This window comes from Monodelphis domestica, chromosome 1 (assembly GCF_027887165.1).
Source record: "Monodelphis domestica isolate mMonDom1 chromosome 1, mMonDom1.pri, whole genome shotgun sequence".
Lineage (NCBI taxonomy): Eukaryota > Metazoa > Chordata > Mammalia > Didelphimorphia > Didelphidae > Monodelphis > Monodelphis domestica.
Genome location: NC_077227.1, coordinates 186,047,915 through 186,073,222, shown reverse-complemented (window position 1 = coordinate 186,073,222; position 25,308 = coordinate 186,047,915). Strand labels below are relative to the sequence as shown.

Sequence of the window (25,308 nt, the reverse complement as noted above, 5' to 3'; positions counted from 1 at the left end):
GCCAAGCCATGGAATTTATAATTTTTCTTAGAGACAGTGGTGAACCACTCAAGATTCTTGAAGAGGGAGTAATGTAATGATTTTAAGAAGAATGTTGAGGGTAGATTTCAGAAGGGAGCTACTGGATTCTTGGAGATAAATGAGGAGACTTGCAAAAGTCTATATGAAGAGTTATGTCTTAAACTAGCATAATTGACCGTGTGAGTTGAAAAGGAATGATGTGTGGAGTATCAATAAGATTGAGTAATTGTTTGGATATGAGATTGAGTGTGAAGATTTGAAGATTTCCAAGATTATATAGTAAGTTAGGCCTGAAAAGGAGATAGTATCATTTGGAAGGGGAGTATGATGAATTCTGTTTAGTATAAATTTGGAAGTAAACTTTTATTTAAAGGACTGAATTAATTCCTTCTCTTGTTCATTTGTGGTTCCTAAATACTTTAAACTCTTTGACTTACAGTATTTTTTTTCTTTGATTTAGAAGTTCTGGATTTGGCTATGACATTCCTAGTAGTTTTAATTTTGGTATGTATTTTAGGAGATTACCATTGTAGTCCTTGTTTTTCTACTTCTTGTTCTAAGAGATCTAGGTGGTTTTATTTTTATTATTTATTGAATTTTTATATGTGGGCTCTTCTTGTTCTATTTCCCAGGTTAATTATTTTTGATATGAGATCCGTTTTCTTCCATTTTTTTTTTCATTCGACTTTTAATATTTTTTTATTTTCTCAAGGAGTTATCTCATTTTTCTGCTTTGGGTAATAATACTTTGCTGAATCTAGAATTTCCAAATTCCTGATAGATAATACTCTTTGGATTTGAGGATGAGAAGTCAAAATTCCTAGGAATTCTCAGGCATACCCGAAACCATAAGTTTTTCTGTAGTTTTTTATATTTTATTTTATTATCACATAGTAGGTACTTGTTCAGTCATTTCAGTTGTAATTGACTTCATGAAAACACCATTTGGGATTTTCTTGGCAAAGATACTGGAGTGGCTTGCCTCTTTTTTCTCCAGTTTGTTTTACAAATGAGGAAACTAAGGCAAATAGGGATAAGTGACTTGCCCAGTATCACACCCCAGTGGGTTTGAATACATAAAGGTGAGTCTTCCTGATTCTATTCATCATTTGTTTTTCATATGTCCTATATTTATTTGTCAGCAAATTTGTACCCTCATAAAATGTTAGCTTCTTGAAAGCAGTTTTATCTCAGCTTTGTATTTACATCCCCAATATCTAACACAGCATCTAGCTCATATAGTAGGGTGGCCCCAAAGTCTATTTGTCTATTAAATTTTTGTCTATTAAAAAACTACACTAAGACTTTGGACCCACCCAATAGATAGACAATACTTTTTTGCTAATTGGATTTATTAAATATGTGTAAATTGCAGTTTTGCATTTAGTAGCTTCCATGAACTCTCAATTACATATTTTCAGAGAATTATACTTCTCAATGAAATTCAAGAAGCATTTGTTAAGCATCCACTATGTATGAGGATTCTGCTAGGTTAGGAAGACAAAAATGAAAGTGTCTGGCCTTAAGCAAAGGCTATAGAGGCTAGAGATGGAATGAATTTTTAACATTTGTTTTCAAAATTTTGAGTTCCAAATTCTCTACCTGTCTTTTCCCTTTTCTGAAACAGTAATTAATTTGATCTAGCATGTGGATTACATAGAGTGGAAGAAGTCATGTGAATTTAGGCTAGAAAGATAGGCTGTTGTCAGATCATGAAGGACTTCACATACCATGGGGTGGGGGAAGGCCATTGATTATTCTTGTATAGGGAAATGAATTTGTCGGTTATATAGAGTCTCATGATTGGAGAAAAGTTAAGAGCCTAGAGAAAGGTAGACAGATTAGAAAGTTATTGTGTAGCTTTGGGGTGTTGTAATTAGGTTTTTAACTTGGTTGGTGTCTGTGAGAATACAAAAAGGGATGTGTCCCAAAGATATTGTAGAAGTAGAAACTGAGACAGCAATTGATTTGATATGGATATGGGTATGAACTAGAAGGGAAAATGGAACAGTGATTTTGAAACAGTGATTGGGAGGGATATGAGGAGGGATATGAGTTTGGGAGAATTACCAAGTTCAGTTTTACACATGTTGAATTTGAGATGCTTAAGGAGAATTCTATCAGACATTTGGTTATTCAGGACTATGGCATGAGAAATATGAGGGCTAAATTTGTTGATTTAGCAGTCACTTGCACAGAAAAAATGAAGTCGGGACATAGATAAACAAGCCTTTATTTTGCTTTTACTATATACTAGGCACTTAACCAATTTTTGGGGATACAAGACATGCAAAAAGAAATGGCAATAGTTCTAACCTCACAAAGTTGTTGTGAGGATCAAATGAGATAATATATGTAAAGGGCTTTGTGAACTTTGAAATGATACGTAAATGCTGTCTACATTATTTTTTTATCTACCTTTTTTTGTTACATCTTTTTCACGAAAGGCTTTAAATGCCAAGCCAAAGAATTTATAGGTCCTATCCTCAAGAAGCTTACCTTTTCATAGGAAGACGACACATGAAAAATAGTTGGTGGAAGGAATAGATAAGATGTAGAAATAATTGGAATCCTATGAATTAGTGAAATGACCACCAAAAAAGGTGGAGAGTCGAAAGGTCCTAGGACTGTGCCTTGGCATATATTCACACAGGCATTATTCTTTCCCCTCACCTCAACCCCCCCAAAAGATAACCAGGAAAGAGCAATGTTGAGAAAAACAAAGGCAGGAGAAACACTGAGAAGACAGCCATCAACTTTGTCAAATGCTACAAAGAGTTCAACAAAGATGAAAAACTTACAAAAAGCATTAGCAATTAGTTGTTGGTTTCTTTGAATAAAGCAGCTTTGGTTGAGTAATGGGCTCTGAAATCATATCGTATGTGGAAAATGATGTGAGGAATTATAGGGTATAAGTGTAGGTTGGCTTTTTAATAGAAATTGAACTACAATAATATTTTCAAAATAAAGGTTTTTTAGGGGATGAAAGCAAGTAGATGAAGGAAGATTGAAGAAAGATGGAGAAAGGAGATGGGCAAAGTGCCAGACGCCTCATAGAGACAGTAGGAATTGGTATCAAGAATTTGAATTCAAGGGTTATTTTTTATACTATATATATAAGTAAGTTGTCACATCTTAAGATTTCTGCCTCATTAACATCTCTCATCTGCCCCCCCCCCCCTCCACTTACATAGGCACCAGCTTAATTCAGACTCTTATCACTTGTCACATGTGGACTCATAATTGATTTCCCTACCCTTCCTTTTTAGAATCCATTTTAGTTCATCCTCTACTCAGTAACCATAGTCAGTTTTCTAAATTGCATCTCTGACCTTGCAAGTCTCTTGCTCAGTAAACTTTAGTGACTCTCTAATATGTTTAAAAACAGTATTTTCTACCTCCCCCCCGCCCATATTGCCAGGATAGCCAGCCTTCTTTCTCTTTTTTTACACGTTACTCCATTTAAAATACTCTACAATTCAGTCAAACTGGCTTTCTTAAAAATGCTCAAACATGGCATTACATTTTTTGCCTCTGCTTTTGCTATATTACCTTCCATCTCTCCCCTTTCTCCCTCCAAACTTAGCACAGTGATTGGTATTTAATAAATATGTTAACTGATTAATTGGCAAGGGAAGGGGCTGCCTCTTTATCACAAAGGAGAATAGAATGGAGTGGGATCTTGAGGGGGATTTTTTTTTGAGAAGAGGACATTTAAAAAAAATTTTTTAGTCATTAAATTTAGAATATTTTCCCATGACTTCTCCATTAGCGGCAATGCAGTGATCCTGAACAACTCTGAGCAATTTACAAGAAAGAACACTATCCACATTCATAGGAAAAACTGTGGGAGTAGAAACACAGAAGAAAAACAACTGCTTTTCCATGATTACATGGGTCGAAGGGGATATGAATGGGAATGTAGACTCTAAATGATCATCCTAGTGCAAACATCAACAACATGTAAATAGGTTCTGATCAAGGACATATGTAATACCCGGTGGAATTGCGTGTTGGCTACGGGAATGGTGGGTGGAGGGGAGGGAGGGAAAGAATATGATTCTTTTAACCAAAGAATAATGTTCTAAATTGATGAGATAAAATTAAAACAAAAAAAAGAATATTTTCCCATGGTTATATATGGTTCATGTTCTTTCCCTCCCGTCTTACCCCCCCCCCCCCCCCCCGCACCTCCCACCCCCCCCAGAGCTGACAAGCAATTCCACTGTGTTTTACATGTACCGTTTTTCAAAACCCATTTCCATATCATTAATATTTGGAATAGTGATCATTCAAAGTCAGCATCCCCACAGTCATATCCCCATTGAACCATGTGATCAATCATGTTTTTCTTCTGCATTTCTACTTCCACAATTCTTTCTCATAAGTCCTTTGGGGGGGGGGGTTGAAATGTAGACTTTAGAGAGAAAAGAGAACTTGAGAAGTTATCTTTTTTCGCCCTTATAAGAAAGGCATTTCTTTGCTGAGAATTGGAGTTATCTTATTGTGTAGGTTCCCTTGAGAATACAGTAGTTTGGAACATATACTGGTAGAAAATATGATAGAAAATCTAGAAAGTAAATAAATTGCCCTACAGCCATAAGTGACTAGTTGAGTTTTTAGTGTATAAATTTACATTGTACTTCTTTAGCAGGGTGTGTGAGTTACTTTGTCACCATCAATTTTATAGGAACAGAAAAGGCTAGTCTTGAAAAAACTAAGGTAGGTGTTTAGAACGTCATAAATGAAGATAGAGAAGGGTAATTAAGAATAGAGGATATAAGGGTTGAACTAGAAGGGTTGAACTATAGGGTCAAGATTTTGAAGGAAGGAAGTCCATGCCAAATGTCTGGGAGAACAGGGAGAGAGAGCGCAGTAGCTGGAGTCAGGAAGAGAATCCGTGTTAAGTACAGTAAAAGCAAGGCAGAAGATGAGAAAAGTGAAGAATAAGATGATGTGGTCACAGATGATCATCATAGAGTTTAAACAGTTAAAGATATTAGTGAAATCAAGTCAAGGTCATAAACATTCTTAATGTGTGCCTGAGTTGGCATGAAGGCATGGTACAAATCATAGATTTAGATTGATGAAATAAGGAGGTTTGGAGTGTTGGAAGAAGACAACATTATGGAATTTGAAGTTCTTTAGGATAGAGAAAGGGTGGAGAGGAAGATAGAGGCAGGTGCCAAGGTCAAGATGGAGAATTGTGTTGGGGAGGATGAGATACAGTGCATCCATTCTTGGAGAGAGGATGGACAAGGTGGGGAATCAGATTTCTATTTATGCAAGAACTATGAAAGAAAGGGATCCTAATAGAAGGGGCAGTTTCCTTATAATATGAGTCTTCCAGAGGGCAAAGAAGTATAGGACTTTGGGAGGTCATAGGGCTGAGATGAAAGGGGATAGAGGGATTGGGGAGGAAATTTTTTCATCTAGTCTAAAAGTTCTTAACCTTTTTTGCATCATGTATATACTTTTGGAATCTGGTTCCAATTTTTTAATTATTATTTTAAATGCATAAGTACATAGAACTATAGATAAAACCACTTATCAAAATATTTTTAAAAACAAATTTATGGATCTCCTGAAATCTGTCTAAAGATCTCTTAAGGGTTCCTGGACCTTAGGTAAGGATCTTCTAATTTAAGTTGTAAGATTAAAAATTAATATCCAATATTCCCAATATTATTTTTATAAGATTTATTAATAATCACTTGAAGTGGGGGCAGCTGGGTAGCTCAGTGTGTTGAGAGCTAGGCCTAGAGACGGGAGGTCCTAGGTTCAAATCTGACCTCAGACACTTCCCAGTTGTGTGACCCTGGGCAAGTCACTTGACCCCCATTGCCTAGCCCTTACCACTCTTCTGCCTTGGAGCCAATACACAGTATTGACTCCAAGACGGAAGGTAAGGGTTTAAAAAAAAAAATCACTTGAAGTAGAGGAGTTTGAGGGAGAAGAGAGGAAAAGGGCAGAGTTACAGAAAGTTTTATCTACCCAATGTAAGGACGTAACATGGGGATGAAAGGAAAGAGATTCTGGGAGATGAAGTCCAAGGATACAAAATTCTAGTTACACAAAGTGTTCTTCAAAGCTGTATCATAAGGATTTCAACAAAGCAGAGAATTCTTTTTTTTTTTTTAACCCATACCTTCCATCTTGGAGTCAATACTGTGTATTGGCGCTAGGCAATGGGGTCAAGTGACTTGCCCAGGGTCCCACACTTGGGAAGTGTCTGAGGTCAGATTTGAACCTAGGACCTCCCATCTCTAGGCCTGGCTCTCAATCTACTGAGCTACCCAGCTGCCCCCAGAGAATTCTTATTTTAAGATAAGGAATAATTTTTTCTTAACATATTTATAAAGAACCTCCTAATACTATTTCCTGTTTAGTCTAGTTTGTAACAAACTAGTTTTCTTTTTTAAAATTTTAATACTTAAAATTAAAAACTGAGTCTAAACTGCTTGACTTTCACTTAAGCATAATTTGTTCACTGTTACCCTGTCCATAGATATTCTCATTATTTTAGTTAGTCATTTAAATAAGTTACATGTTCAGTTCTAATATCTGATCTTGGTCTGTTATTACCTTGACATGTGATATGCCATGAGACTGAGCGGTGATAAATTCTCACTTGACTATTAACCCTGCTTCCTAGGTTTCTGAGCAATAGCTTAGAGGCAGAAATTCCAAACAAATCTCTTTATCTTCTCACTTCATGCCATCTATATGCAGTGAATCTCATTAATTAATAAATAAACTAATTCAATAATTGAAATCACTAATCTGACCTTATTATAATTTCCTTTCTTCACCTTTTTTATTGCAAGTCACAGCTTTATTTTTTAGTGCCATCATGAAAAGGTGTTTAAAATAAAATATTGAGAAATTTCTGATTTTGACAAGTTAAATTTTTTGCCCCCCAATTTTAAGTTGTTTACATAGGACTATTATTTTCAAATTCCTATTCATAGTTTGGCTCTTTCAGGTATATTGATCCTTGTTTCTCCCTTTTGTGACATCAGAAGAAATGCAAACAAACCATTGTGGAATAAAGACTTAGGATCAGAAAACATCATATGAGCTTTTATTTAGCAGCATTTGACTTTTATGCCTTTAAGAAGGATGTAAAAGTTCTAGATTTGTAGATGACATGATAATAATGGAAGTTCTAGGGGATGGGCTGAGAAAATGGGATATTGAAGAAAAGATAGTCATGAATGCAATTTGGGTAATTTAAGAAGGTAAAGTAATGGTAATAAAATGAATAAGGACTTTCTGGGCTGGATCATCTCTCTCCCCATCCCCCCCCCCAAGTTAGGCAATTCCTATCTCACATAATTTTTAAGGAATTATTTTAAGTGAACTTTTGCACCTCCTTTTCCAGTTCTACCTTTTATGGAGTTCATTTCCAAAGGGAATTTTTGTACATCTTTTTCCATGTGACCAATTCTGATTTTTTTCTGCCTCTTTTTCCCATTTGGCCTGTTCTGCTTTTTAGGTGGTCTTTTCTTTAATATTTTTGTGTCTCCTTTACCAAGATGATGATTCTTTCCATGATTTTCTTGCATCATTCATTTCTTTTCCCAATTTTTTCTCTCACTTATTTGATATTTTAAAAAAACAAACACTTTTTGAACTCTTCCAGGAATTCTTTGGGGCGGGGAAGGAAGATGTTGGCTGAAACCAATGAAAATTTTTCTTTATGTAGCTGTTTTGACTTTGAGGTCTTCTGAGTTTGTTTTAATTTTCTCTGTCCCTACAGGAACTTTCTAGGTTTAACTTCTTTTTTGTTGCTGTTGTTTGCTTATTTTTGCAGCCTATTTCTTGACTTTTAATTTAATGTTAAAGTTGCAGACTTCAGATTTTTTTTGTGCTGCTGTTTTTAGAGGTAGTTCACAGGGCAAGGGTCTGTAAGTTTTCCGTTCTTCCAGGCTGATATAATTTAAGGAGAGAGGCATTGACATTTCTCCTGACCTATGCTGTGGTCACAAACATCCGTTTCCACCCTGGAACTGTAACCAGAGGCTCTACTCCTACTACTATTCTTCTTTGCCCTGGGACTGCAACCCAGAACCATTTGGGCAGATGCAACAGAGACCTGCATTCAGTGCTAGCAAAGGATTCTCTGTTTATCATTTTCTGACCAGTTGTCCAACTTCCTTACAATCTGTGAGCTGAGACTCCAGAAACCTCCACCACTGACTCAGTGGACCCAAAGACTTGTTGATTGCTTGCCAGACACAGCCTGTGCTAGACTCTGCTACACTCTCACCCTTGTGAGACATCTTTTCAGACAACTTTCTAAATTGCCTTGGGCAGGAAAGTTGTCTCATCCCATCCTTTTGTTGGTTCAGCTGCTCCAGAATTCATTTTGAAGCATTATTTTTAAGTTGTTTGGAGCAGGGTTTGGGAGAGCTCAGTGGTATCCCTGCCCTTACTTTGTCATCTTGACTCTGCCATATTCACCATTTTTATAGCTTATTAGAAATCTTAGAAGCTCATAATTGCATGTAAACCTAACATGCCATTGAACTCCAAACAATAGTTATTACTTTCTTCTTTTTTTCCCCCTATCATATCTTGGTCTTTTATCATAATAACTTGCAAAGAAGCATGAAACCTATCATGATAAGTGGTGATATGGAGTCCCTGGGATTCCTTGAGCTTTAAAATCACTATAATAATTTTTAAAAACCTTATTTTCTATCTTAGAATCAAATCAATATTGTGTATTGGTTCCAAGGCAGAAGAATGATATGGACTAGGGCAGTGATGGTGAACCTTTTAGAGGGTGGGTGATATGAAAAATGTCCTCAGGTGCTCATGGAAAGGGGGAGGGAAGCAGCCTGGCTCCGCTGCATGCCCCTGGTTTTCTAATAACAAAATCTGGTGAACTTTGTGCTGGGGTAGTGTCAGGTGTGCTCACAGAGAGGGCTCTGAGTGCCCCTTCTAACACATGTTCCATAAGTTTGCCACTATGGGTTTAGGGGATGGAGGTTAAGCGATTTACTTAGGTTCACACAGCTAGATACTTGTCTGAGGTTAAATTTAAATCCAGGACCTCATATCTTTAGACCTGTCTCTTAATCCACTGAGTCACCTAGCTGCCTCTCATTATAATACTTGATACAGTTTTGTGCTTCTTTACCTGGATACCTGGGTGCATTTGTGTAGGGCATTTAATGGTGAGGAGTAAGGGCTGCTTCCCTTCCATCTCAGAATTTGTAGTAGAAGAAAAAAAAATCAAAGAATGCCTGACATTTTCCTATAAATTAAAAAAAGGGTTAGGATTCCATGGACAAAATTCTCCAAGAGAAATTAACCTAGGAAGAGGGGATAGCATATTATCCAGCATGAGTTTGTAAAGTCTTAGGACTTTACAATTTGAAACAATTCTGATGATGAAAATGCTGATTTGTCTAGAAAGATTTATGTCTACATGATGTCTACATTAACTAACTTAAAAAAATTTTTTTAAGAATTTAGAAGAGAGAAAAAATGAATACAGATGTATGGCATGACCCCATGAAAATATTGTTAGGAGTACAAAAGCTTAGAATGAGCCAAGAGGCAGCAAGGAAAGCTAAGTTCAAGTGGGTTTATTTTTTTAGCTATTTTGAGGCAAAAGAGATTAAAGAAGAGACAGAATTTCTGCTTGTGGGAAAGTATAACAAACAATAAAGAGAAGAAAGTGCTGTTCAATCATTAATTTGGTATTTTATATTTTCTTTAATTTTTTCATTCTTCTGATTTTGTTTGATAGACTCTTGCTACCTTTGTGAAGTCATTTGCTTCTAATTGTTGGATTCTGATTTTTAAAAACTGAATTTCATCCATGGCTTTTGGTATCCTTTTCTTTTTTCTGTTTTTCTTTGTAGGTCATCTTTCACTATCTTTGCCTCATTTTCTGGCTTTTATGAAACTATTTTCTTGTTTTAGCTCATGTACCTGTTTTCAGATAACTTATTTTGCTTTTTAAGTTCTTTTCCCAATTTTCTTCAACCTCTCTTGATTTTTGAATTGTGTTTTGAGTTCTTTCAGAGTTTTTGCTTGGTTTTCCTTGGTCCTCTGTTCCATTTGTTCTTTATTCATTACCTGGATAGAAGCTGTTGATTGTAATTTCTTTTTTCTTTTTCTGTTGTTTACTCATATTTTTCCTCCTTTCCTGTCATTGTCTATATTCTTGCTCCTATGTTTATTTGCTGGATCTGTGGGTTTGGGCTATTCTCTCCTAATGGGGCTTCTTCTTTGCTTTGCTGATTAACTGGATTAGGCTGATAGAGCTGACTTGTTGTATTAATGAGCCCTAATGCCAGCTCTTCCCCAACTTCTAGCTGAAGGTGAAGGTGAAGGTGAAAGTGTAGAGGATGAAGGTACCCTCCTCCTCCTCTTTTCCTTTCTGTCAGCCACCTCCCTGTCAGTTGCCAGGTCAGAGCCCTGAGCTTCCCATGGTGGTACCAAGGTACTCTGTCACTATTGCAGCCTTTGCCCTGGGATTCCCGTCAGCCATATTCTAACTACAGGTCTCAGTGCAGTAGATGGGGGGGGGGGGGGTGTTGGAGATTGAGCTTCCCCTGCCCTCTGAAGTCTTCTTATCTGCACTATTGCTAGCCTGGATTCAGCCAGCAAAGCTGATCTGCAGAGCTGGATGTACTCTGAGGCCAAAACCTCCAGAGGCAGAGGTCCAAGATGGAAGAGTGGTGACTGAAGGCTGGGACCAGGCTGGTCTCTCTGCCCCTCTCCTCCAGCTGCCTCCCTGCCAGCTGTGGTCAGAGCCCTGAGCCTCACATAGCTTTGGTAGTCAGTCCTTATTGGTTTCATTTTCTCTGCCATAGAGAACAGTTGTAAAAGTTAAGCAAAAATGACAGTTGGAAGTTAATATCCAATGTAAGGAGGGAGCTAGAAAGCATCTCATTGTCCTGGATGAATTCACTTGACTCAAATGAATTGAAAACAATTTAAAAACAAAATTTTTTTTTAATTTAATAATTTTTAAAATATGTGATTTCCAAGCTACTGCCAGTTATCCTTAAAAGATTGTGTGAAGTCATTCTTCCCCCACAGATAAGCTAGTGAGAAAGGTAGGACTTGGGTTTATGTGTGGTTGGAATGTGTTTGTTAATCCTGGTTTTGCTGTATGGGAGTACCTACATCATTTCACAGATCCATATTTATGCTGTCACCAGCTGCCTATTGGACTTGTCCTAGTGGATATTCCAGAAGGCACCTCAAACTTGGCATATCCAAAATAAATCATTCCCAAACTCTCCTTTCCTTTCAGGCTCCCAGGTTCATAGGTTTGGCATTAACCTTAATACCATATTCCATTTCTAACGTAGTGTCTTATTTTGCCTCCATTATTCCTCACTTGATTCTATCTGTAAGCTCCTTGTGGGCAGAGAATTTGCACCTCTTTTAGTGTCCTTCGAGGTTAGCACATTGCCTGGCATTTAATAGGCACTTAATAAGTGTTTATTGATTGATTTCCAATTGATTTAAGAAGACAGAGAAAGCGAATCCAATTTAGAGGAATTTTAGAGGTAGGAAGGTACAATAATGCTATAATGAGGGTACAGTTAGGGCCAAATCATGAAAGAAGCTAAATAAATGAGAGTTTACATTTTAATGTAGAGGCAATAGGGAAACCACTAGAGTTCAGATAGTGAGTAGAGGTATAACAAACAAGGTCTTGGTTTAAGGGACATTACTTGGACAGCTGTGTGGAAGAAGGACATGAGAGGAGTGAGAAGCTTGAGTCAGGGAGACTGAAGCCATTGCAATAATCTAAGGAAGAGTTATTGAGGGCTGAACCTAAGATGACAGTTGTGTGAAGAAAGATAAAATTTTCTATGTAAGCAATCCTGTGAAATGGCAAGACTTGGCAAATGATCAAACAGGTGGGCTGAGAGAAAGTGAGGAGTCTAGGTTATGAACTTGGGACAGCAGATGAATGGTAGTATCTTCTGCATGAATTAAAGAAGTTTGGAAGAGGGATGATTTTGAAAACAAGATTTCTGTTTTGAAAATTAACTGATTGAATAATGTAGGGTAATAGGGTAATAATTTTTGTTATTTTCAAAGATTGTTTTCAAAGGTTATGCGAAAAATGGTTTATAAACCCTAATGTGCATGTTAGCCATTATCTTTTATCCATTTCTAATCACCTGCCTTCTTTTCTCTCTGCTTTTCTCTCTTTTTAAAAAATTTTAAAAAGTTTTAAAGTTACCTTTACCTTCCCTCTTAAAATCAATATTGTGTCTTGATTCCAAGGCAGAAGAGCAGTAAGGAATAGGCAGTGAGGTTAAGCAGCTTTCCCAGGGTCATACAGCTAGGAAGTGTCTAAGGCCAGATTTGAATCCTGGACCTCCCTCATCTCTAGAACTGACTCTCAACCCACTGAGCCATCTTGTTGCCCCGTCTCTGCTTTTATAATGATCGACATCACCACCTACTGATTAGGCATTTTGAAGATGATGTCTCACCAGATCCAAATTCCTTAATTCTGTAAAAAATAAATTTAGGACTCTGGTCCTTATTTTTCATAAAATTTATTAGTATTTACTTAGATAGGAAAAGGCAGAGAGGAAAAAGCCTATTCTAGCTAACCACGTAGGTGGTCTTAATACGGCTCCCTCACAGGCACCTCCTTCTTATTGGCTGGTCACTGCAGGAAAAAAAAAAAGAGTACTTCCTGGATCCCCTCTTTCATTCCCTGTACATCAATTTCAGAATCATTTCTGGATCAAGTGCCTAGGTCACCTTCCCATGACCCACATTTGGTAGTGTTGGTGACACAAATTCATGTAGACTTTGTTATAATTAAAATAGTGGATGCCTTAAACTGTGGCAGTTAAAAGAGTTGAAGCTATAAACTGTAGTAAGTAAAATAGTAGAAGATATAAATTATAGTAGATATAAGAGTGGGTGAGTAAATTGTGACCGCAGAAAATATGTTTCACTACAGTGTTTTGTTTTTAAAATCAAGTATAAGGTGGTCACCAGGGAAATATTCCCAATTATGAATATACCCAAGTCAACTGGGTTTTATAGAGAATTTTAATTAATAATACAATGAGGAATCAAAGAAAGAGTAAGAAAGGAATAAGTATGAAGGGCCTTAAGCCAACATGGCCTAGACCTGAGTCTTGAGAGAGAGATCAGTCAGTCAGTCTTTTATCACTCACCACAAGGTCTGTCTAAGCAAGGAGTCTAGTGACAGAGTCTCCTCAGAGAGTTCCAGCCAGAGTCCTCCTCAAAGAGCCTTCCAGCCAGAGACTGTTTCAAAGGGCCTCTCTCAAGAGCCTCCAGAGGGACAGAGTCCCCTCAGAGGAGCTCCAGCAAGACCTCCTTAGAGATTGTCCTCCAAGAGCTTCCCTTCTTCCAGAGCCTCTCTCAAGAGATTCTTCAAAAGGATTTTCCTCAAGAGATCCTCATAAGAGCTTCTCCAAAAAGGATTTCTCATAAGAGCCCCTTCCAAAAGGATTTCTTCCTTATATAGGGGGTTTTCTCCTATGTCTCCTCCCCTAAGTCCTTACATCTACCAATCACAGTAGATGTTTTCCAAAGGACAACCCATTCTAAAAACACTGCTGGGTCGACTAATCCCTTTAGTAAGTTTGTACCAGAAAAAACTTCTGAATAAGTTTTCACCTCTTTGCTCCTGGCAAGTTTACAAGTTGCCTGACCTTTAATAGGTACTTAGCACCCCTTTGTATTACTTCTAAAAATAGGCATGGCTTAAAGAACTTTTTGCCTCACTATAAGTATGGGCCCAGGTATCCTCATTGTTTAGCATAGTTTTTTTCCCTCATAGTTTTTTCCCCTAAAGCAGTCCTAAGTACTGGTGGAGTAGAGGTCCTCCCATTTCTGATCCAAGTAAAGTTCTCACATCCAAATGTGGAATGTTCCCAGTAGGGAATTGTTCCAATTGAGAATTCCCCGATGGGGAAATTTTTAACATTCACAAGTCTGAGAAATTTCAAGATTTACAACTTATGAAGATGTATGCCATCTGTGTTATCCAGAAGAGGGAGGGAAGGGGAGAATTTTCCTCACCCAATTCTAAAACAAAACTTTTATCTTCCTTCCTCACTCCCATTTTCACAAACGTCTAATTCCTGAAAGCAGTGATGGTGAACCATTTAGAGATGGAGTGCCAGGGCACACACGCACGCTCACACACACACACCTCACCCAGTGTCCTCCACCCCACCCCCCAACAGGGGAGGGAAGAAGTGCTCCCTTTTGGCTGCTGGGCAGATGGGTAGGTAATGAGAGATGCCTATGGAAAGAGGGAGGAGAGTGGCCCTAGCTCTCTGCTCCCCTCCAGCTATATACCATGCTATGAGCTATGCTCCCCTCAAACCTAGCTCCTCTCCAACTCCACTATGGGAATCACCTTCCCCACAGACTCAACAGGCTGCCATTTGTGATGCACGCTCACACAGAATGTGAAGCTGTGCCTCTTTCCCACCAAGTGCCTTACCCCTATGGGAAGAAGTGCTCCCATTGGGCTACTGGGCAGAGGGGTGGGTGAAGTGAGGAATGTTCTCAGGCACATGGAGAGAGGGAGGAGAACAGCTCTATTTGTAGTTCTTCTGGATTGCTAGTAATGAACTTTTGGCAGGCGACTGCAGGTGTGGTGTGTCCACAGAGAGGGCTCTGTGCACCTTTTTCTTGCCATAGGTTAGCCATTACTTCCCTAAAGGATGTTTTTAACTAGCCTTGCCATCATCTAGATTTATGACTTCAGGGTCACTGCTAATTTTCCCTCACTCATAGCATCTCTTGCATTTATCCCCATTCACTCCCCTCATTTGACCACTACTGTAGTTAAGGCATTCTTTACCTTTTCTCTGGACTGTGAGCAATAGCATCTTAACTATCTTTCTATATCAAATCTCCTCACTTCAATCTATTCCCCAAATAACTGCCAAAGTGAGTCCTCTGCTTAGCATTAAAAACTTTTCTTTACCTCTTTATCTCTTGTCTCAATATACAGTTATTCTTGTTCTCCCATTGTTCATGAGAGCCAAACTGAAAGACGTTGATATACTTATCTATTCACAGACTATTTTCCCATGTCTGGAATGTACTTTCAGGATTTCTTTAAAAACTCAGCTCAAGTCCCACTTTCTACAAAAACCTTTGCTGTACCTCCCTCCTAAAAAAAAAAAATAGCTTGGGGTGTGTGTGTGTGTGTGTGTGTGTGTGTGTGTGTTACTCAGTAAACATTTATCAAGCACCTTGTATGTACCAAGCACTGTACAAAGTTCTGGAGAGTTATAAAGAAAGACAAAAATAGCCAAGCAGCTCAGTCTAATGGAGGAGGCAACAGGCAAGCAACTATGTACAGGCAAGTTAATAGATAAATTAGAAGTTCTCAATAGGAAAGTAATTAGAATTAAGGGGATTAGGAAAGGCTTCCTATAGAAGGTGAGGTTTTAGTTGATACTTAAATGAAGTCAAGAGAAGCCAGAAGGTGAAGACAAGGAGAGAGAAAAGCCAGTATAACATACCTGGAGTTTGGTAGATGGAGTGTCTTATATGAGGAATTTCAAATAGGTCTGTGTCATTGTATCACAAGAGTATATGGGAGTGTAGATTTAAGGCATAAGAAGTCTGGATAGGTGTGTACAAAGGGGACATTATGAAGAAAATTGAAAGCCAAACAGGATTTTATATTTAATTCTGGGGATGATAGGGAGAATATTGATTAGGAATATGGGGTGATAATGTTAGTCTTTCACTTTTTAGGAAGATCACTTTGATAGCTAAGTGGAGGATGGATTGGAGTGGGGAGAAATTTATAGTAGAGACACCCCCAACCCCTCTGGACTGTTGCAATAGTGCAGACATGAAGTTATGAGAGGCCTACATCAGGGTGGTAACAGTGTCAGAAAGGGAGGGCATATGAGAAGTGTTAAAAAAGATAAAATTAACAGCTGTAGGCAGTAGATTAGATAAGATAGGGTGAGAGTGAGAAGCTGAAGATGAGACCTAGTGAGCCTGGGTAACTGGGAATATGGATGGTGGTACTCTCAGTGTGGAATAGAGGTAATGAATTCCGTTTAAAACATGTCAATTCATCAAGTTCTGAATGTCTACCAGGCAGTTGGAAATGTGAGACTGGAGACCAGTGAGAGGTTAGAGCTGAATAAATGATTTGAGAATTATCAACATAGTTGTAAGTAATTAAATCTGTAGGAACTGATACTAGATCATGAAGTAAAATAGTATATAGGGAAAAGAGGGCTCAGAATAGAGCCCTGTGGGATATCTAAATTAGCAGGGTTAGTGATAGATTAAAATCCAGCAAAAGTCTGAGAAGAAAGTAGACCTTTGCTAGTTATACATAGATATACAACTCTGTCGATAGTGTCAAAGCTGGTGCCAGAAATATTTGTTGATTAACTGACTTTATTTTTCTAAACTGAAAAAACTCAGTATTGTTATGCTGGTCTCATAGTAATGTTTCCCTTCCTGTTTTCCATCTTTCCCCACAATTCCTTTACACATTTTTGTTTTCCTTCTTGAAGTTTACTTTGTTTTGTGTTTATAATTGGAACCTCTCACATAATAAAGAGTAATTGCTGATATTGTGGTGTGGGTATTAAGATTGTATCTAATTCTGTATTTCTGTGGTTCTTTGTTTTCTAAGGTCCCCAAAATGACTAGTACACTTTACTTCTTTTTAAAGACATTCATACAGCCTTATTGTTTCTTTTCTTTTTGTCAAATTTTGGCTTTCGAACAGAATTAACCTTTCGTTCTGATTTTCTGACTTAATTTTTTAAACACTCGACAATATTGCTTTCTAATACAATATTTTAGAATCTTAAGAATTTACTTTTTATTCCTCCATCTTATTATATTCAATGATCATAATAATGATTTTCAAGAAAATTACTTACAACTTCTTGAAAAATTTATTTATACATTTTCTCAGAGTGTGAAGAATCAATATACAATCTTAGGATACATTGAAAACCATTTGGTGGAGAAGAATTAGACAATTGCCACTCTTATTCTTGAAAAAAATTTGCAAGCAAAGAATTTTAAATAAAATGTGGAAATAAATAAGGGCAAAGTGCATTTTAAGATGAATTTCAGCATATTTAAACAGTGAGGAACAAGGATCAAGACAAATTTGTTCACAAAAAGGAGGATTCCTGTAAATGTATAAAGCTCTTCTTCCAGTTCCTTCATCCTTGCCCTTCTTCCCATTATTTATAAATATTCCATGATTTAAAACAATGAATGAATAAATGAATATTTCTCTATTCAATCATAACTTTTGATCATTTCATTTCCCCCTATGACTTAATCATTCTAAGCCTATTCTCCAAACTCATCTTAATCTCCAGTCACTTTACAGCACCTTTTCAAGCCATTATCCCTGCTGAGACTTCACTTTCCTCTCTTTCCAATCTTGACACCATAATTAACTAGTTCAAAGCCCTTTATTCTGGAAATCTTGCTCCTTGGCCTATCATCATCTCTCATTCCTTTCCAGACTTCCTGGATTATCAAACTAGAGGAAGTCATACAACTGAATTTATTTGGTCAATTGCAGTTTTGTATCAAGAAGGTAGTTATTTTTCCTCTAATGTAATTATCTGTCCTATTTCAATTAGAGGATATTCCAGAACTTTTTTTTTATCTCTTCAGGCCTCTCATATATCCACATACTCTTTAGCTGAGGACACCACCTTTTATATTATTAAAAAAATAAAACCCCAAAACTTTTTATATACCCTTTTCTTCATATCGGAGTTCCTTGCCACGTAAAGCTACTCTCTCCTCCTTTACTTCAGCCTCTGATGAGACAGCTCTTTTCCTTGGCAAAGCCAGCTCCTCTACTTGTGCCCCCTGGTCCTATCCCCTCCCCATCTTATGCTGTAGATTGCAACTGCAATCTCTCCTTATCTGCTGGTTCCTTCTTTTTTTCTGTAAAACATGCCATATCGTCAAACAAACACCCTATATTTCTCTGCTTCTCAGTAAAAGGCCTAGGAAAATCTATTTACAGGTTTGCCTGTTCTTCCTATCCTCCTTTTAACTCTTTGAAATTTGGCCTCCAGTCTCATTACTCAACTTAAAAGTATTTTTTAAACAATTTCATTTATTCTTAACACCTACAACCCTTTTAGAGTCATAATTTAGAAAATATGGTTCATTGCTATTGTTTCATAAAATTTATCTTCTTTTTTTAGTCCCAGAAATCCTGGATAGAAAATACTTTGACCAAGAGGGAATGCGTTTATATTATACCAAGTTCAAAGGACCCTCACAGGTAAGCAAGCTATTGTTTTTTTCAATAAACTTCTAAAATATTTAAGCAAATTTCTGATGCTTTTATCTTTATTTTCAACCACTCTATCTCCCCATGATAATTATACTGCATCATCTTTCTATTTTGGAGGATCTCTTAAGGGAAGAACAATAGGTGGCAAAAAAAATGGTTTCTTTCTAAATCTAATACTTACGAGCATAAAGCACTCTGCTATAAAATGTTTACTTCCCTTAACTCACTGTAAATTGACTTCCCTACCATGTCAAAAAAGAGTCATAAATGTCTTATATATCCTTTATTTAGTTTTGCTTAACACGCATCCCTCCCTTAATCTACTCTCTTGGTAATCCTTTAATTTACTCCTCCTGTCTTTCCCTTCTTTCTTTTCCCTTTCTGCTTCTCTGTTAAGTGTAACACATTTCTCTATGTGTATGTATTCACTTGACCATTTCAGATGAGAATGAGGTTCAGATTCAGCCATTCCTCTCCACTTTGTCCTATTTGTTAATTTATGTATCTACTTTCACAACTGATTGTAATTTTCCCCTCATGTTCCTTCCACTTTCCTAGAATATTCCTCTTCCCTTCTCTTTTTTCTTAAGATCGTGAAACCAAACCAAACCACTCCTGGGCTTTATATAATTAAATTTCTTCTTTTATTACCTTGATGATGATAGGGTTCAGAAGGGACACATATCATCTTCTTATAATGGAATACGAATAGTTTATCCTTGTTTAGTCCTTTATCGTTTTTCATTCCTGTTTACTTTTATATGTTTCTTTCTCTTCATACCTGTGTTTCAATATCAAAGTTTATATTTATCTCTGGTCTTTCCATCAAGAACACTTGAAAAGGTTTATTTCATTAAAGATCCTTTTTTCCCCTGTAGGATTATATTCAATTTTGCTGGGTAAGTTATTCTTTGCTTTAAGCTTGTATGTGTGATTCTTACTGTGGCGCTTCAGTACTTGAATTCTTTCTTTCAGCCTTTTTGTAGTCTTTTTTTCTTTGACCAGGAAGCTTTGGATTTTGGCTGTAATGTTCCTGGGAGTTTTCATTTTAGCATTTGTATCAGGATATGACTGACGGATTTTTTTCCATTTTCACTATGTTCCAGGTTCTAAGAGATCTGATCAGTTTTAAGATTTTTTTGGAATACAATGTCTAGGCACTTTTTTTTTTGGGTCATAGCTTTCAGGTAGTAGTACAATGGCTTAAATTTTTTTCTCTGTAATCTGCTTTCCAAGTCATTTTTGTTATGAGATAGCTTACCTTTCTCCCTCTCCCTCTCCCCCTCCCCCCCCCCCCCCATTTTGACTTTGTTTTCATACTTGTTTCCTCATGAAATCGTTGATTTCTCTTTGGTCCATTTGAATTTTCAGGGAGCTTGTTTCTAGGTAAAGGTTTTGTACCTCTTCTGCCAACAGTTAATTCTCTTGCTAATTCTTTGTTCTATAGCTCATTTTTTCCTCCAATTTCCCCCCTAGTTTTCTCATTTCATTTATAAAGATTTTAAAGTCTTGTTTCATTGTTTTTATTTGTAGAATTTGAAGAGCTGCTAAAATGAAGGAAAATAACTTGCATAAATTGAGTAGGGAGTAAAGGAGGAGAAATTTTAATAGTTTTTTGAGGAAGTGGCAAAGACTTAGAAAAGAGTTGTCTTTTGTATAAACATAATGGTGTTCTTTCAGCAATTCTCTAAAGGAGTAAATCAAACTCAAATAGAAAGGAATCTCTTCAGGGTACATATTGACTTAAAGACTACAAATTAACATTATCTATGTTTTTATTTATATTATTAAACATTTCTCAGTTATATGTTGATCTGTTTGTGGCCTCATTTGAATTTGATTCCTCTGTTCTAAAGCAGTGGAGTAAGAAATCCTTATTTCTGTGGATAGATGACCAATTTAATGTTCCTTGTATATTTGAATTTTTTCTTAGATAATAGGATTTCATTAGTCATATGCTATAAGTATAGATGCAAATATTATAATGTCCATAAATGTTATTAACTCTGTATAAACTTAAGTAACATGTCTTATATTCCGTAAATTCCCAATTTGTTGCTTTGGTTGATGCTCATGAGGCTTTACTGTGGCCTCCTTCTACCTGAAGTGGACAGATTTTTTCATCTGCATAATTACACTTTTTTTTTTCTTTTTGTGAGTATTAGAGAGTAGACACTTTGAAATTTGAGTATTTGATTCCATTAGCCCTAGAAATGAGCTCCTGAAAACATAATTGTTTATATTTTACTTGTAGAGAGTCATTTGCCAAAAACAGTTTTTTAAAAAAACACCTTAAGTTGTGCTATTTTTAAATAAAATATGTTACTATTCATAGTTTAAAACATGATTACCTAACGGAAGGATTGTCAGGTTACTTTAAGAAGCAAATCTTTTCAGTTAGTTAAAAATAAAATAAGATTTATATTCAACTTTTAATAAAGAGCTATTAGGAGTTTAGTTGAAACACAACTTTTCTCTTGACATTTTATGGAAAAGGGCAGCTAAGTGGTTCAGTGGATAGAAAATGTAGGGACTGGAGTTCAAATGTGGCCTCAGGTACTGTGTGACCTGGGGAAGTCACTTAACTTTTCTTTTAGAAGACATTTTATGGAGAGTTATATATAAATAATTTTCATTGTTATTTTAAAATGAAGTATATTAATTTTATTTTACAGATGCCTTCCAGGATGTCAGATTTGTCAGCAACTTGTCAGGTAAGTTAGACTTTTTTCTAGATGAATATTATGGCTTCATTATTTCAGAGGCTTTTGAGCAGGTGAGTACCTTCAAAAAAATGGAAATTCAAGTAGTCCTTAGAATGAAAAAAATTGCAACTTCACAACTGACACAGTTTCATATAACTAAAGCTTTATAAAAATGTTTTACAGGCGCTGCTGGGTAGCTCAGTGGATTGAGAGCCAGACCTAGAGACAGGAGGTCCTGGGTTCAAATCTGGCCTCAGACACTTCTCAGCTGTGTGACTCTGGGCAAATCATTTAACCCCTATTGCCTAGCCCTGACCACTATTCTGCCTTGGAACCAATACACAGTATTGATTCCAAGATGAAAGGTAAAGGTTTAATAAACAAAAATGAAATAGGAGACTTGAAATTTATGGGGAAGTTAGGAAAGAAGTTATAGATTGGAATTTGGCTGTTAGCATTTGACATTCTAAAATTCTGCTATGTACTGAGAAAATAGGGACAAAAAAGGAAGTAATCTCTGTCCTATTGGGACATCCAAATAAATGTAGTCATAATTTGAGGAAAAATCAAGCACTAAAATATGAGGAAAACATGAGGAAAAATTTCTTGGATAACGTGTTAAAAATTAAATTAGTCTCTAGTAATAGAAATATTTTATTTTATGAGGTTTATTAAAGATTATTCAAAATCAAGGATATAAAATAATAAACCACGTGCCTAGAGCTGATTAGCCCATTCACAGCCTACTTACTACATGTTGCAATGTCCACGTAGAGGAAGAGAGCTCTTGGGAGGCAGATAGCCTGTTAAATACTCAATTGTGATTGTGGAGACTCAGGTGCGATTATAGGGAATTCTGGGAAGTACCAAGGACTTCTGGGGATTGAAGTCTGGGGTTCAAATCTCCATTTTACATTATCCCGCCTGAGGAAGACTAGATTCTCCGCTGGGGCTTGTAAACATACTAACTTTTAAATTAAAATAATTTGGGGATAAAAGGGAAAGAGAAGAAAACCAAAGATTGCTAGACACATTGACAAAAAGCCAGTTAGGGGGCAGTCCCCTTTGGCATGAAAGTATACATATAAATAAATGTTCAATCAACCACACCCAAAGCTCAATCTTGGTCTTCTGGTGCACAGCTTGTGGTCTGTGGAGGCATCTTCGTGGTGCCTTCTCCAAACAGTTTAGTTTCTGGATTCGGAGCGGTTGCATGTTTCTTTACCTAAAATTTCTCTCAAAAAGAATTTAAACTTTTCAATTTAAAATAATAATAATTATACACTCCCCCCCTGAAGATGGTGATTGAAAAACACAGGGATCATTTAGGGATGCATGGCTGAGTTATAAGGTATATGAATCAACTGGCAAAGAAAAATAAAAAACATCAGAAAAATCCAAATAAAAAAAAGATAATTTCTGGATGAAATATAGACTAATGAAGTCTTATGTGTAAAAAATTCTAAGTAAAGTAAAAATAAATCTATAACAGGTCCTTGAATCAGGGTCTAATTAAAATGATATAAGCAAATAAGCATTTACCCTGTCAGTATCCAGGACTATAGAAAGTTGCCATGGTATGAAAGACAGAAAAGGGACTAGATTATAGGAGCCAGATGCGAGCCAAATTTGAGATACTCATCTGTAAGTATTTTCACAAAGAGTGTGGATACAAGGAAGGCCCACGCCTTAATGTATGTTAAACGTCGCAACCTCGAGTCTTCATACTAGGTTCAAGTCCTTTGTATTGGCTTAGAATTTTCATCAACCCCACTGGGATTGGTTAGTCTCTTTGACCTTGTGCTTGATTGACACTGTGCAGGTTAACTTTGTGCTTCTTTGGCCCTGTGCAACGGCTCTTTTTGTATCATCTTCTCCTGGAATCAGACAGAATCATTAAAGTCCCATAATTTTTTTAAAACAATTAGTGGCATCATTTTTATAGTCTCCAGCTTTTGGGGCATGCATTGACATTATAGCAAATGTATTTTAAAACTTATATTAATGCTAAATCAAAAAAGTTAAAGAAAATCTTAATACTGGTGACATGTGCTTCAAATATAAAAAGAGAGAGAAAAAATAAGAAACTGAAATAGTATATATTGCCCATGCAACAAAAATATTATAATAAAAGTTTTTAAATTCAAAAATATAGCTTATAATAATTAACACATTGTGTCCGCTAAGAAAATATAGAACACAGGTTTTCTCACCAAAAATGAGATCCATTTCCTCTTCATATCTGGCCATGATCCACTGTGAGTTGAGTACAAGCAAATGATTTTTACAAAGTAACAGTTTTTTTAATAAAGAACAGTAGTTCAAAATATGTAGTATCAATATCCCCAAAATTCTCAATAGCCCAATTAATTACAATAGCAATAAAACACACTATCATTTTTTATGAAGTCTGCTGTATGACATTTAAAGAAAATGAATACTTGTCACAATTTTTCAGGTGTAGCAATGTTTCAGCCTTGGCAAACATATTTTTAAACAAAGTAAAACTCATTCGGGTCTAGAACATCATCAAGAAATCTAGATATCATTAAAAAAAATGTGGCAGAGGAGTCTACAAAGAGCCCAAACCTCTGTACTGTTGATGTTGGGTAAAATGAGCTGAAGAGTTATAAATGAGAGATGCTCCTCTTTTGGGAGTCATCCAGGGGTACTTATGCCCTGGGATTAACTTCCCAGCTCCTTTGGTATGAGACTGTGATGTCCCATCCATTCACATTTTTATAAATGTGGGAGGTGGGGATTATAATTGTATTTCACTTAAGCTACTAAAATGGACCTTATCAGAGTTGTTGAAAAAAAAAATCCTAAAAAGCATGTCTAAAGACCCCTTAAAATAAATTTGAGATATTTAGCTCATTAAATTTTCTAACGGTTGTTATACAATTGTAAACAATTCTGATGAAGTCCATCTATCCTCTTTGTGACAATTTACAAAGTCAAAAATAGGCAAAGCTGTTTTTATGTGGACTTATTCAATAATATTTGCTCAGTATAGGTATAGGGGGAAAGCAAACAGAATATAACAGTAGTTAAAACCCAGTACATTAAAATGATTCAGTGTAACAATAGTATTGAATGCATTAATATATGAACTTACAACCAACAAAATTAAATCTTCAAACAATCAGCAAAATGCAATAAAATACAGAGATTTTCATAAAACATTGGAGTCTGAAAAGCCTTAAAAAATAACCTCTAGTCTCTTTGAAGTTCATTTGTTTTTCTTTTTATCCATTTAGATGCCTATTGTCAGAAGGCAGAAGATTGGTAAGGGATAGGCAATGGGGGTCAAGTGACCCACCCAGGGCCACACAGCTAGGAAGTGTCTGAAGCCAGATTTTAACTCAGGACCTCCCGTCTCTAGGCCTGGCTCTCAATCCACTGAGCCACTGAGCTGCCTCCCCATAGTGAGGGTGGGTTTTTGGAATCTCAAATTGGGCCAAAGAGTTGCAGGGAGATGGATTTTCCCCCTGAATCTGAGGTGAGATAAATAACAGAATCAGTGCACTCAAAAGATACCCTTTGAAATAAGCCATGCTTATAACTTCCTGTTTGGAAAAGTCTCCTCCTTCTCCTTGTTCTCCCCTCTGTGGTCCCCTGCCCCCTGCTATGTAGAGGCTAATTGTAGCCTAAGGAAAGAACACCCCTGTTTTTACCAGCTGGTTTGTGAGTCCTGAAGAAATTTGGGCAGCTACCAGCAGCCTGGGTCCTGTCTGGGCCTGGGACGATGAGTGATCTGGCTTGGAGGCCAGAGTTGCTGGAGCCAGGTGGGTGGGGACTGAGAGAGTGATCTGAATCAAGAAGGTCTGGAGTGGATGGCTGGAATGAGCTGAATCAGAAACAGCTTTGTGAGGGTAGGTTGGGTAGGGTGAAAAGCCTTTGCAAGAGAAACGTGCTTAAAAAATTATCTAGGCTATATTTTTTTTAAAAATTGAGAAGTTCTCATCCAAATCTTGTGGTTGCCAAAACTGTAAAAATTAAATTAATCTCTAGTAATAGAAATATTATGTTTTATGAGGTTTATTAGAGATTATTAGAAATCAAGGATACAAAATAATAAACCACATGCCTAGGGCTGATTAGCCAATTCACAGCCTACTTACTACATGTTGCAATGTCCGAGTAGAGGAAGAAAGCTCTTGGGAGGCAGAGAGCCCATTAAATACTCAATTGTGATCTTGCCCAGGTGGAGACCCAGGTGCGATTATAGGGAATTCTGGGAAGTACCAAGGACTTCTAGGGATTGAAGTCTGG

The 25,308-nt window shown here is 36.7% G+C and overlaps 1 protein-coding gene across 3 annotated transcripts in view; it reads left to right on the top strand.

The window, feature by feature from the left end:
* The window catches only part of TRPM7 (transient receptor potential cation channel subfamily M member 7), a 165,922-nt gene that overhangs the window by 35,879 nt on the left and 104,735 nt on the right, over positions 1–25,308 (top strand). For all 3 annotated transcript variants that reach the window (XM_007479942.3, XM_007479943.3, XM_056810187.1), the window contains exons 2-3: positions 18,237–18,316; positions 21,004–21,042. In XM_007479942.3, coding sequence (XP_007480004.1) covers positions 18,237–18,316; positions 21,004–21,042 — 119 coding nt within the window. The remainder of the gene's footprint in view (positions 1–18,236; positions 18,317–21,003; positions 21,043–25,308) is intronic.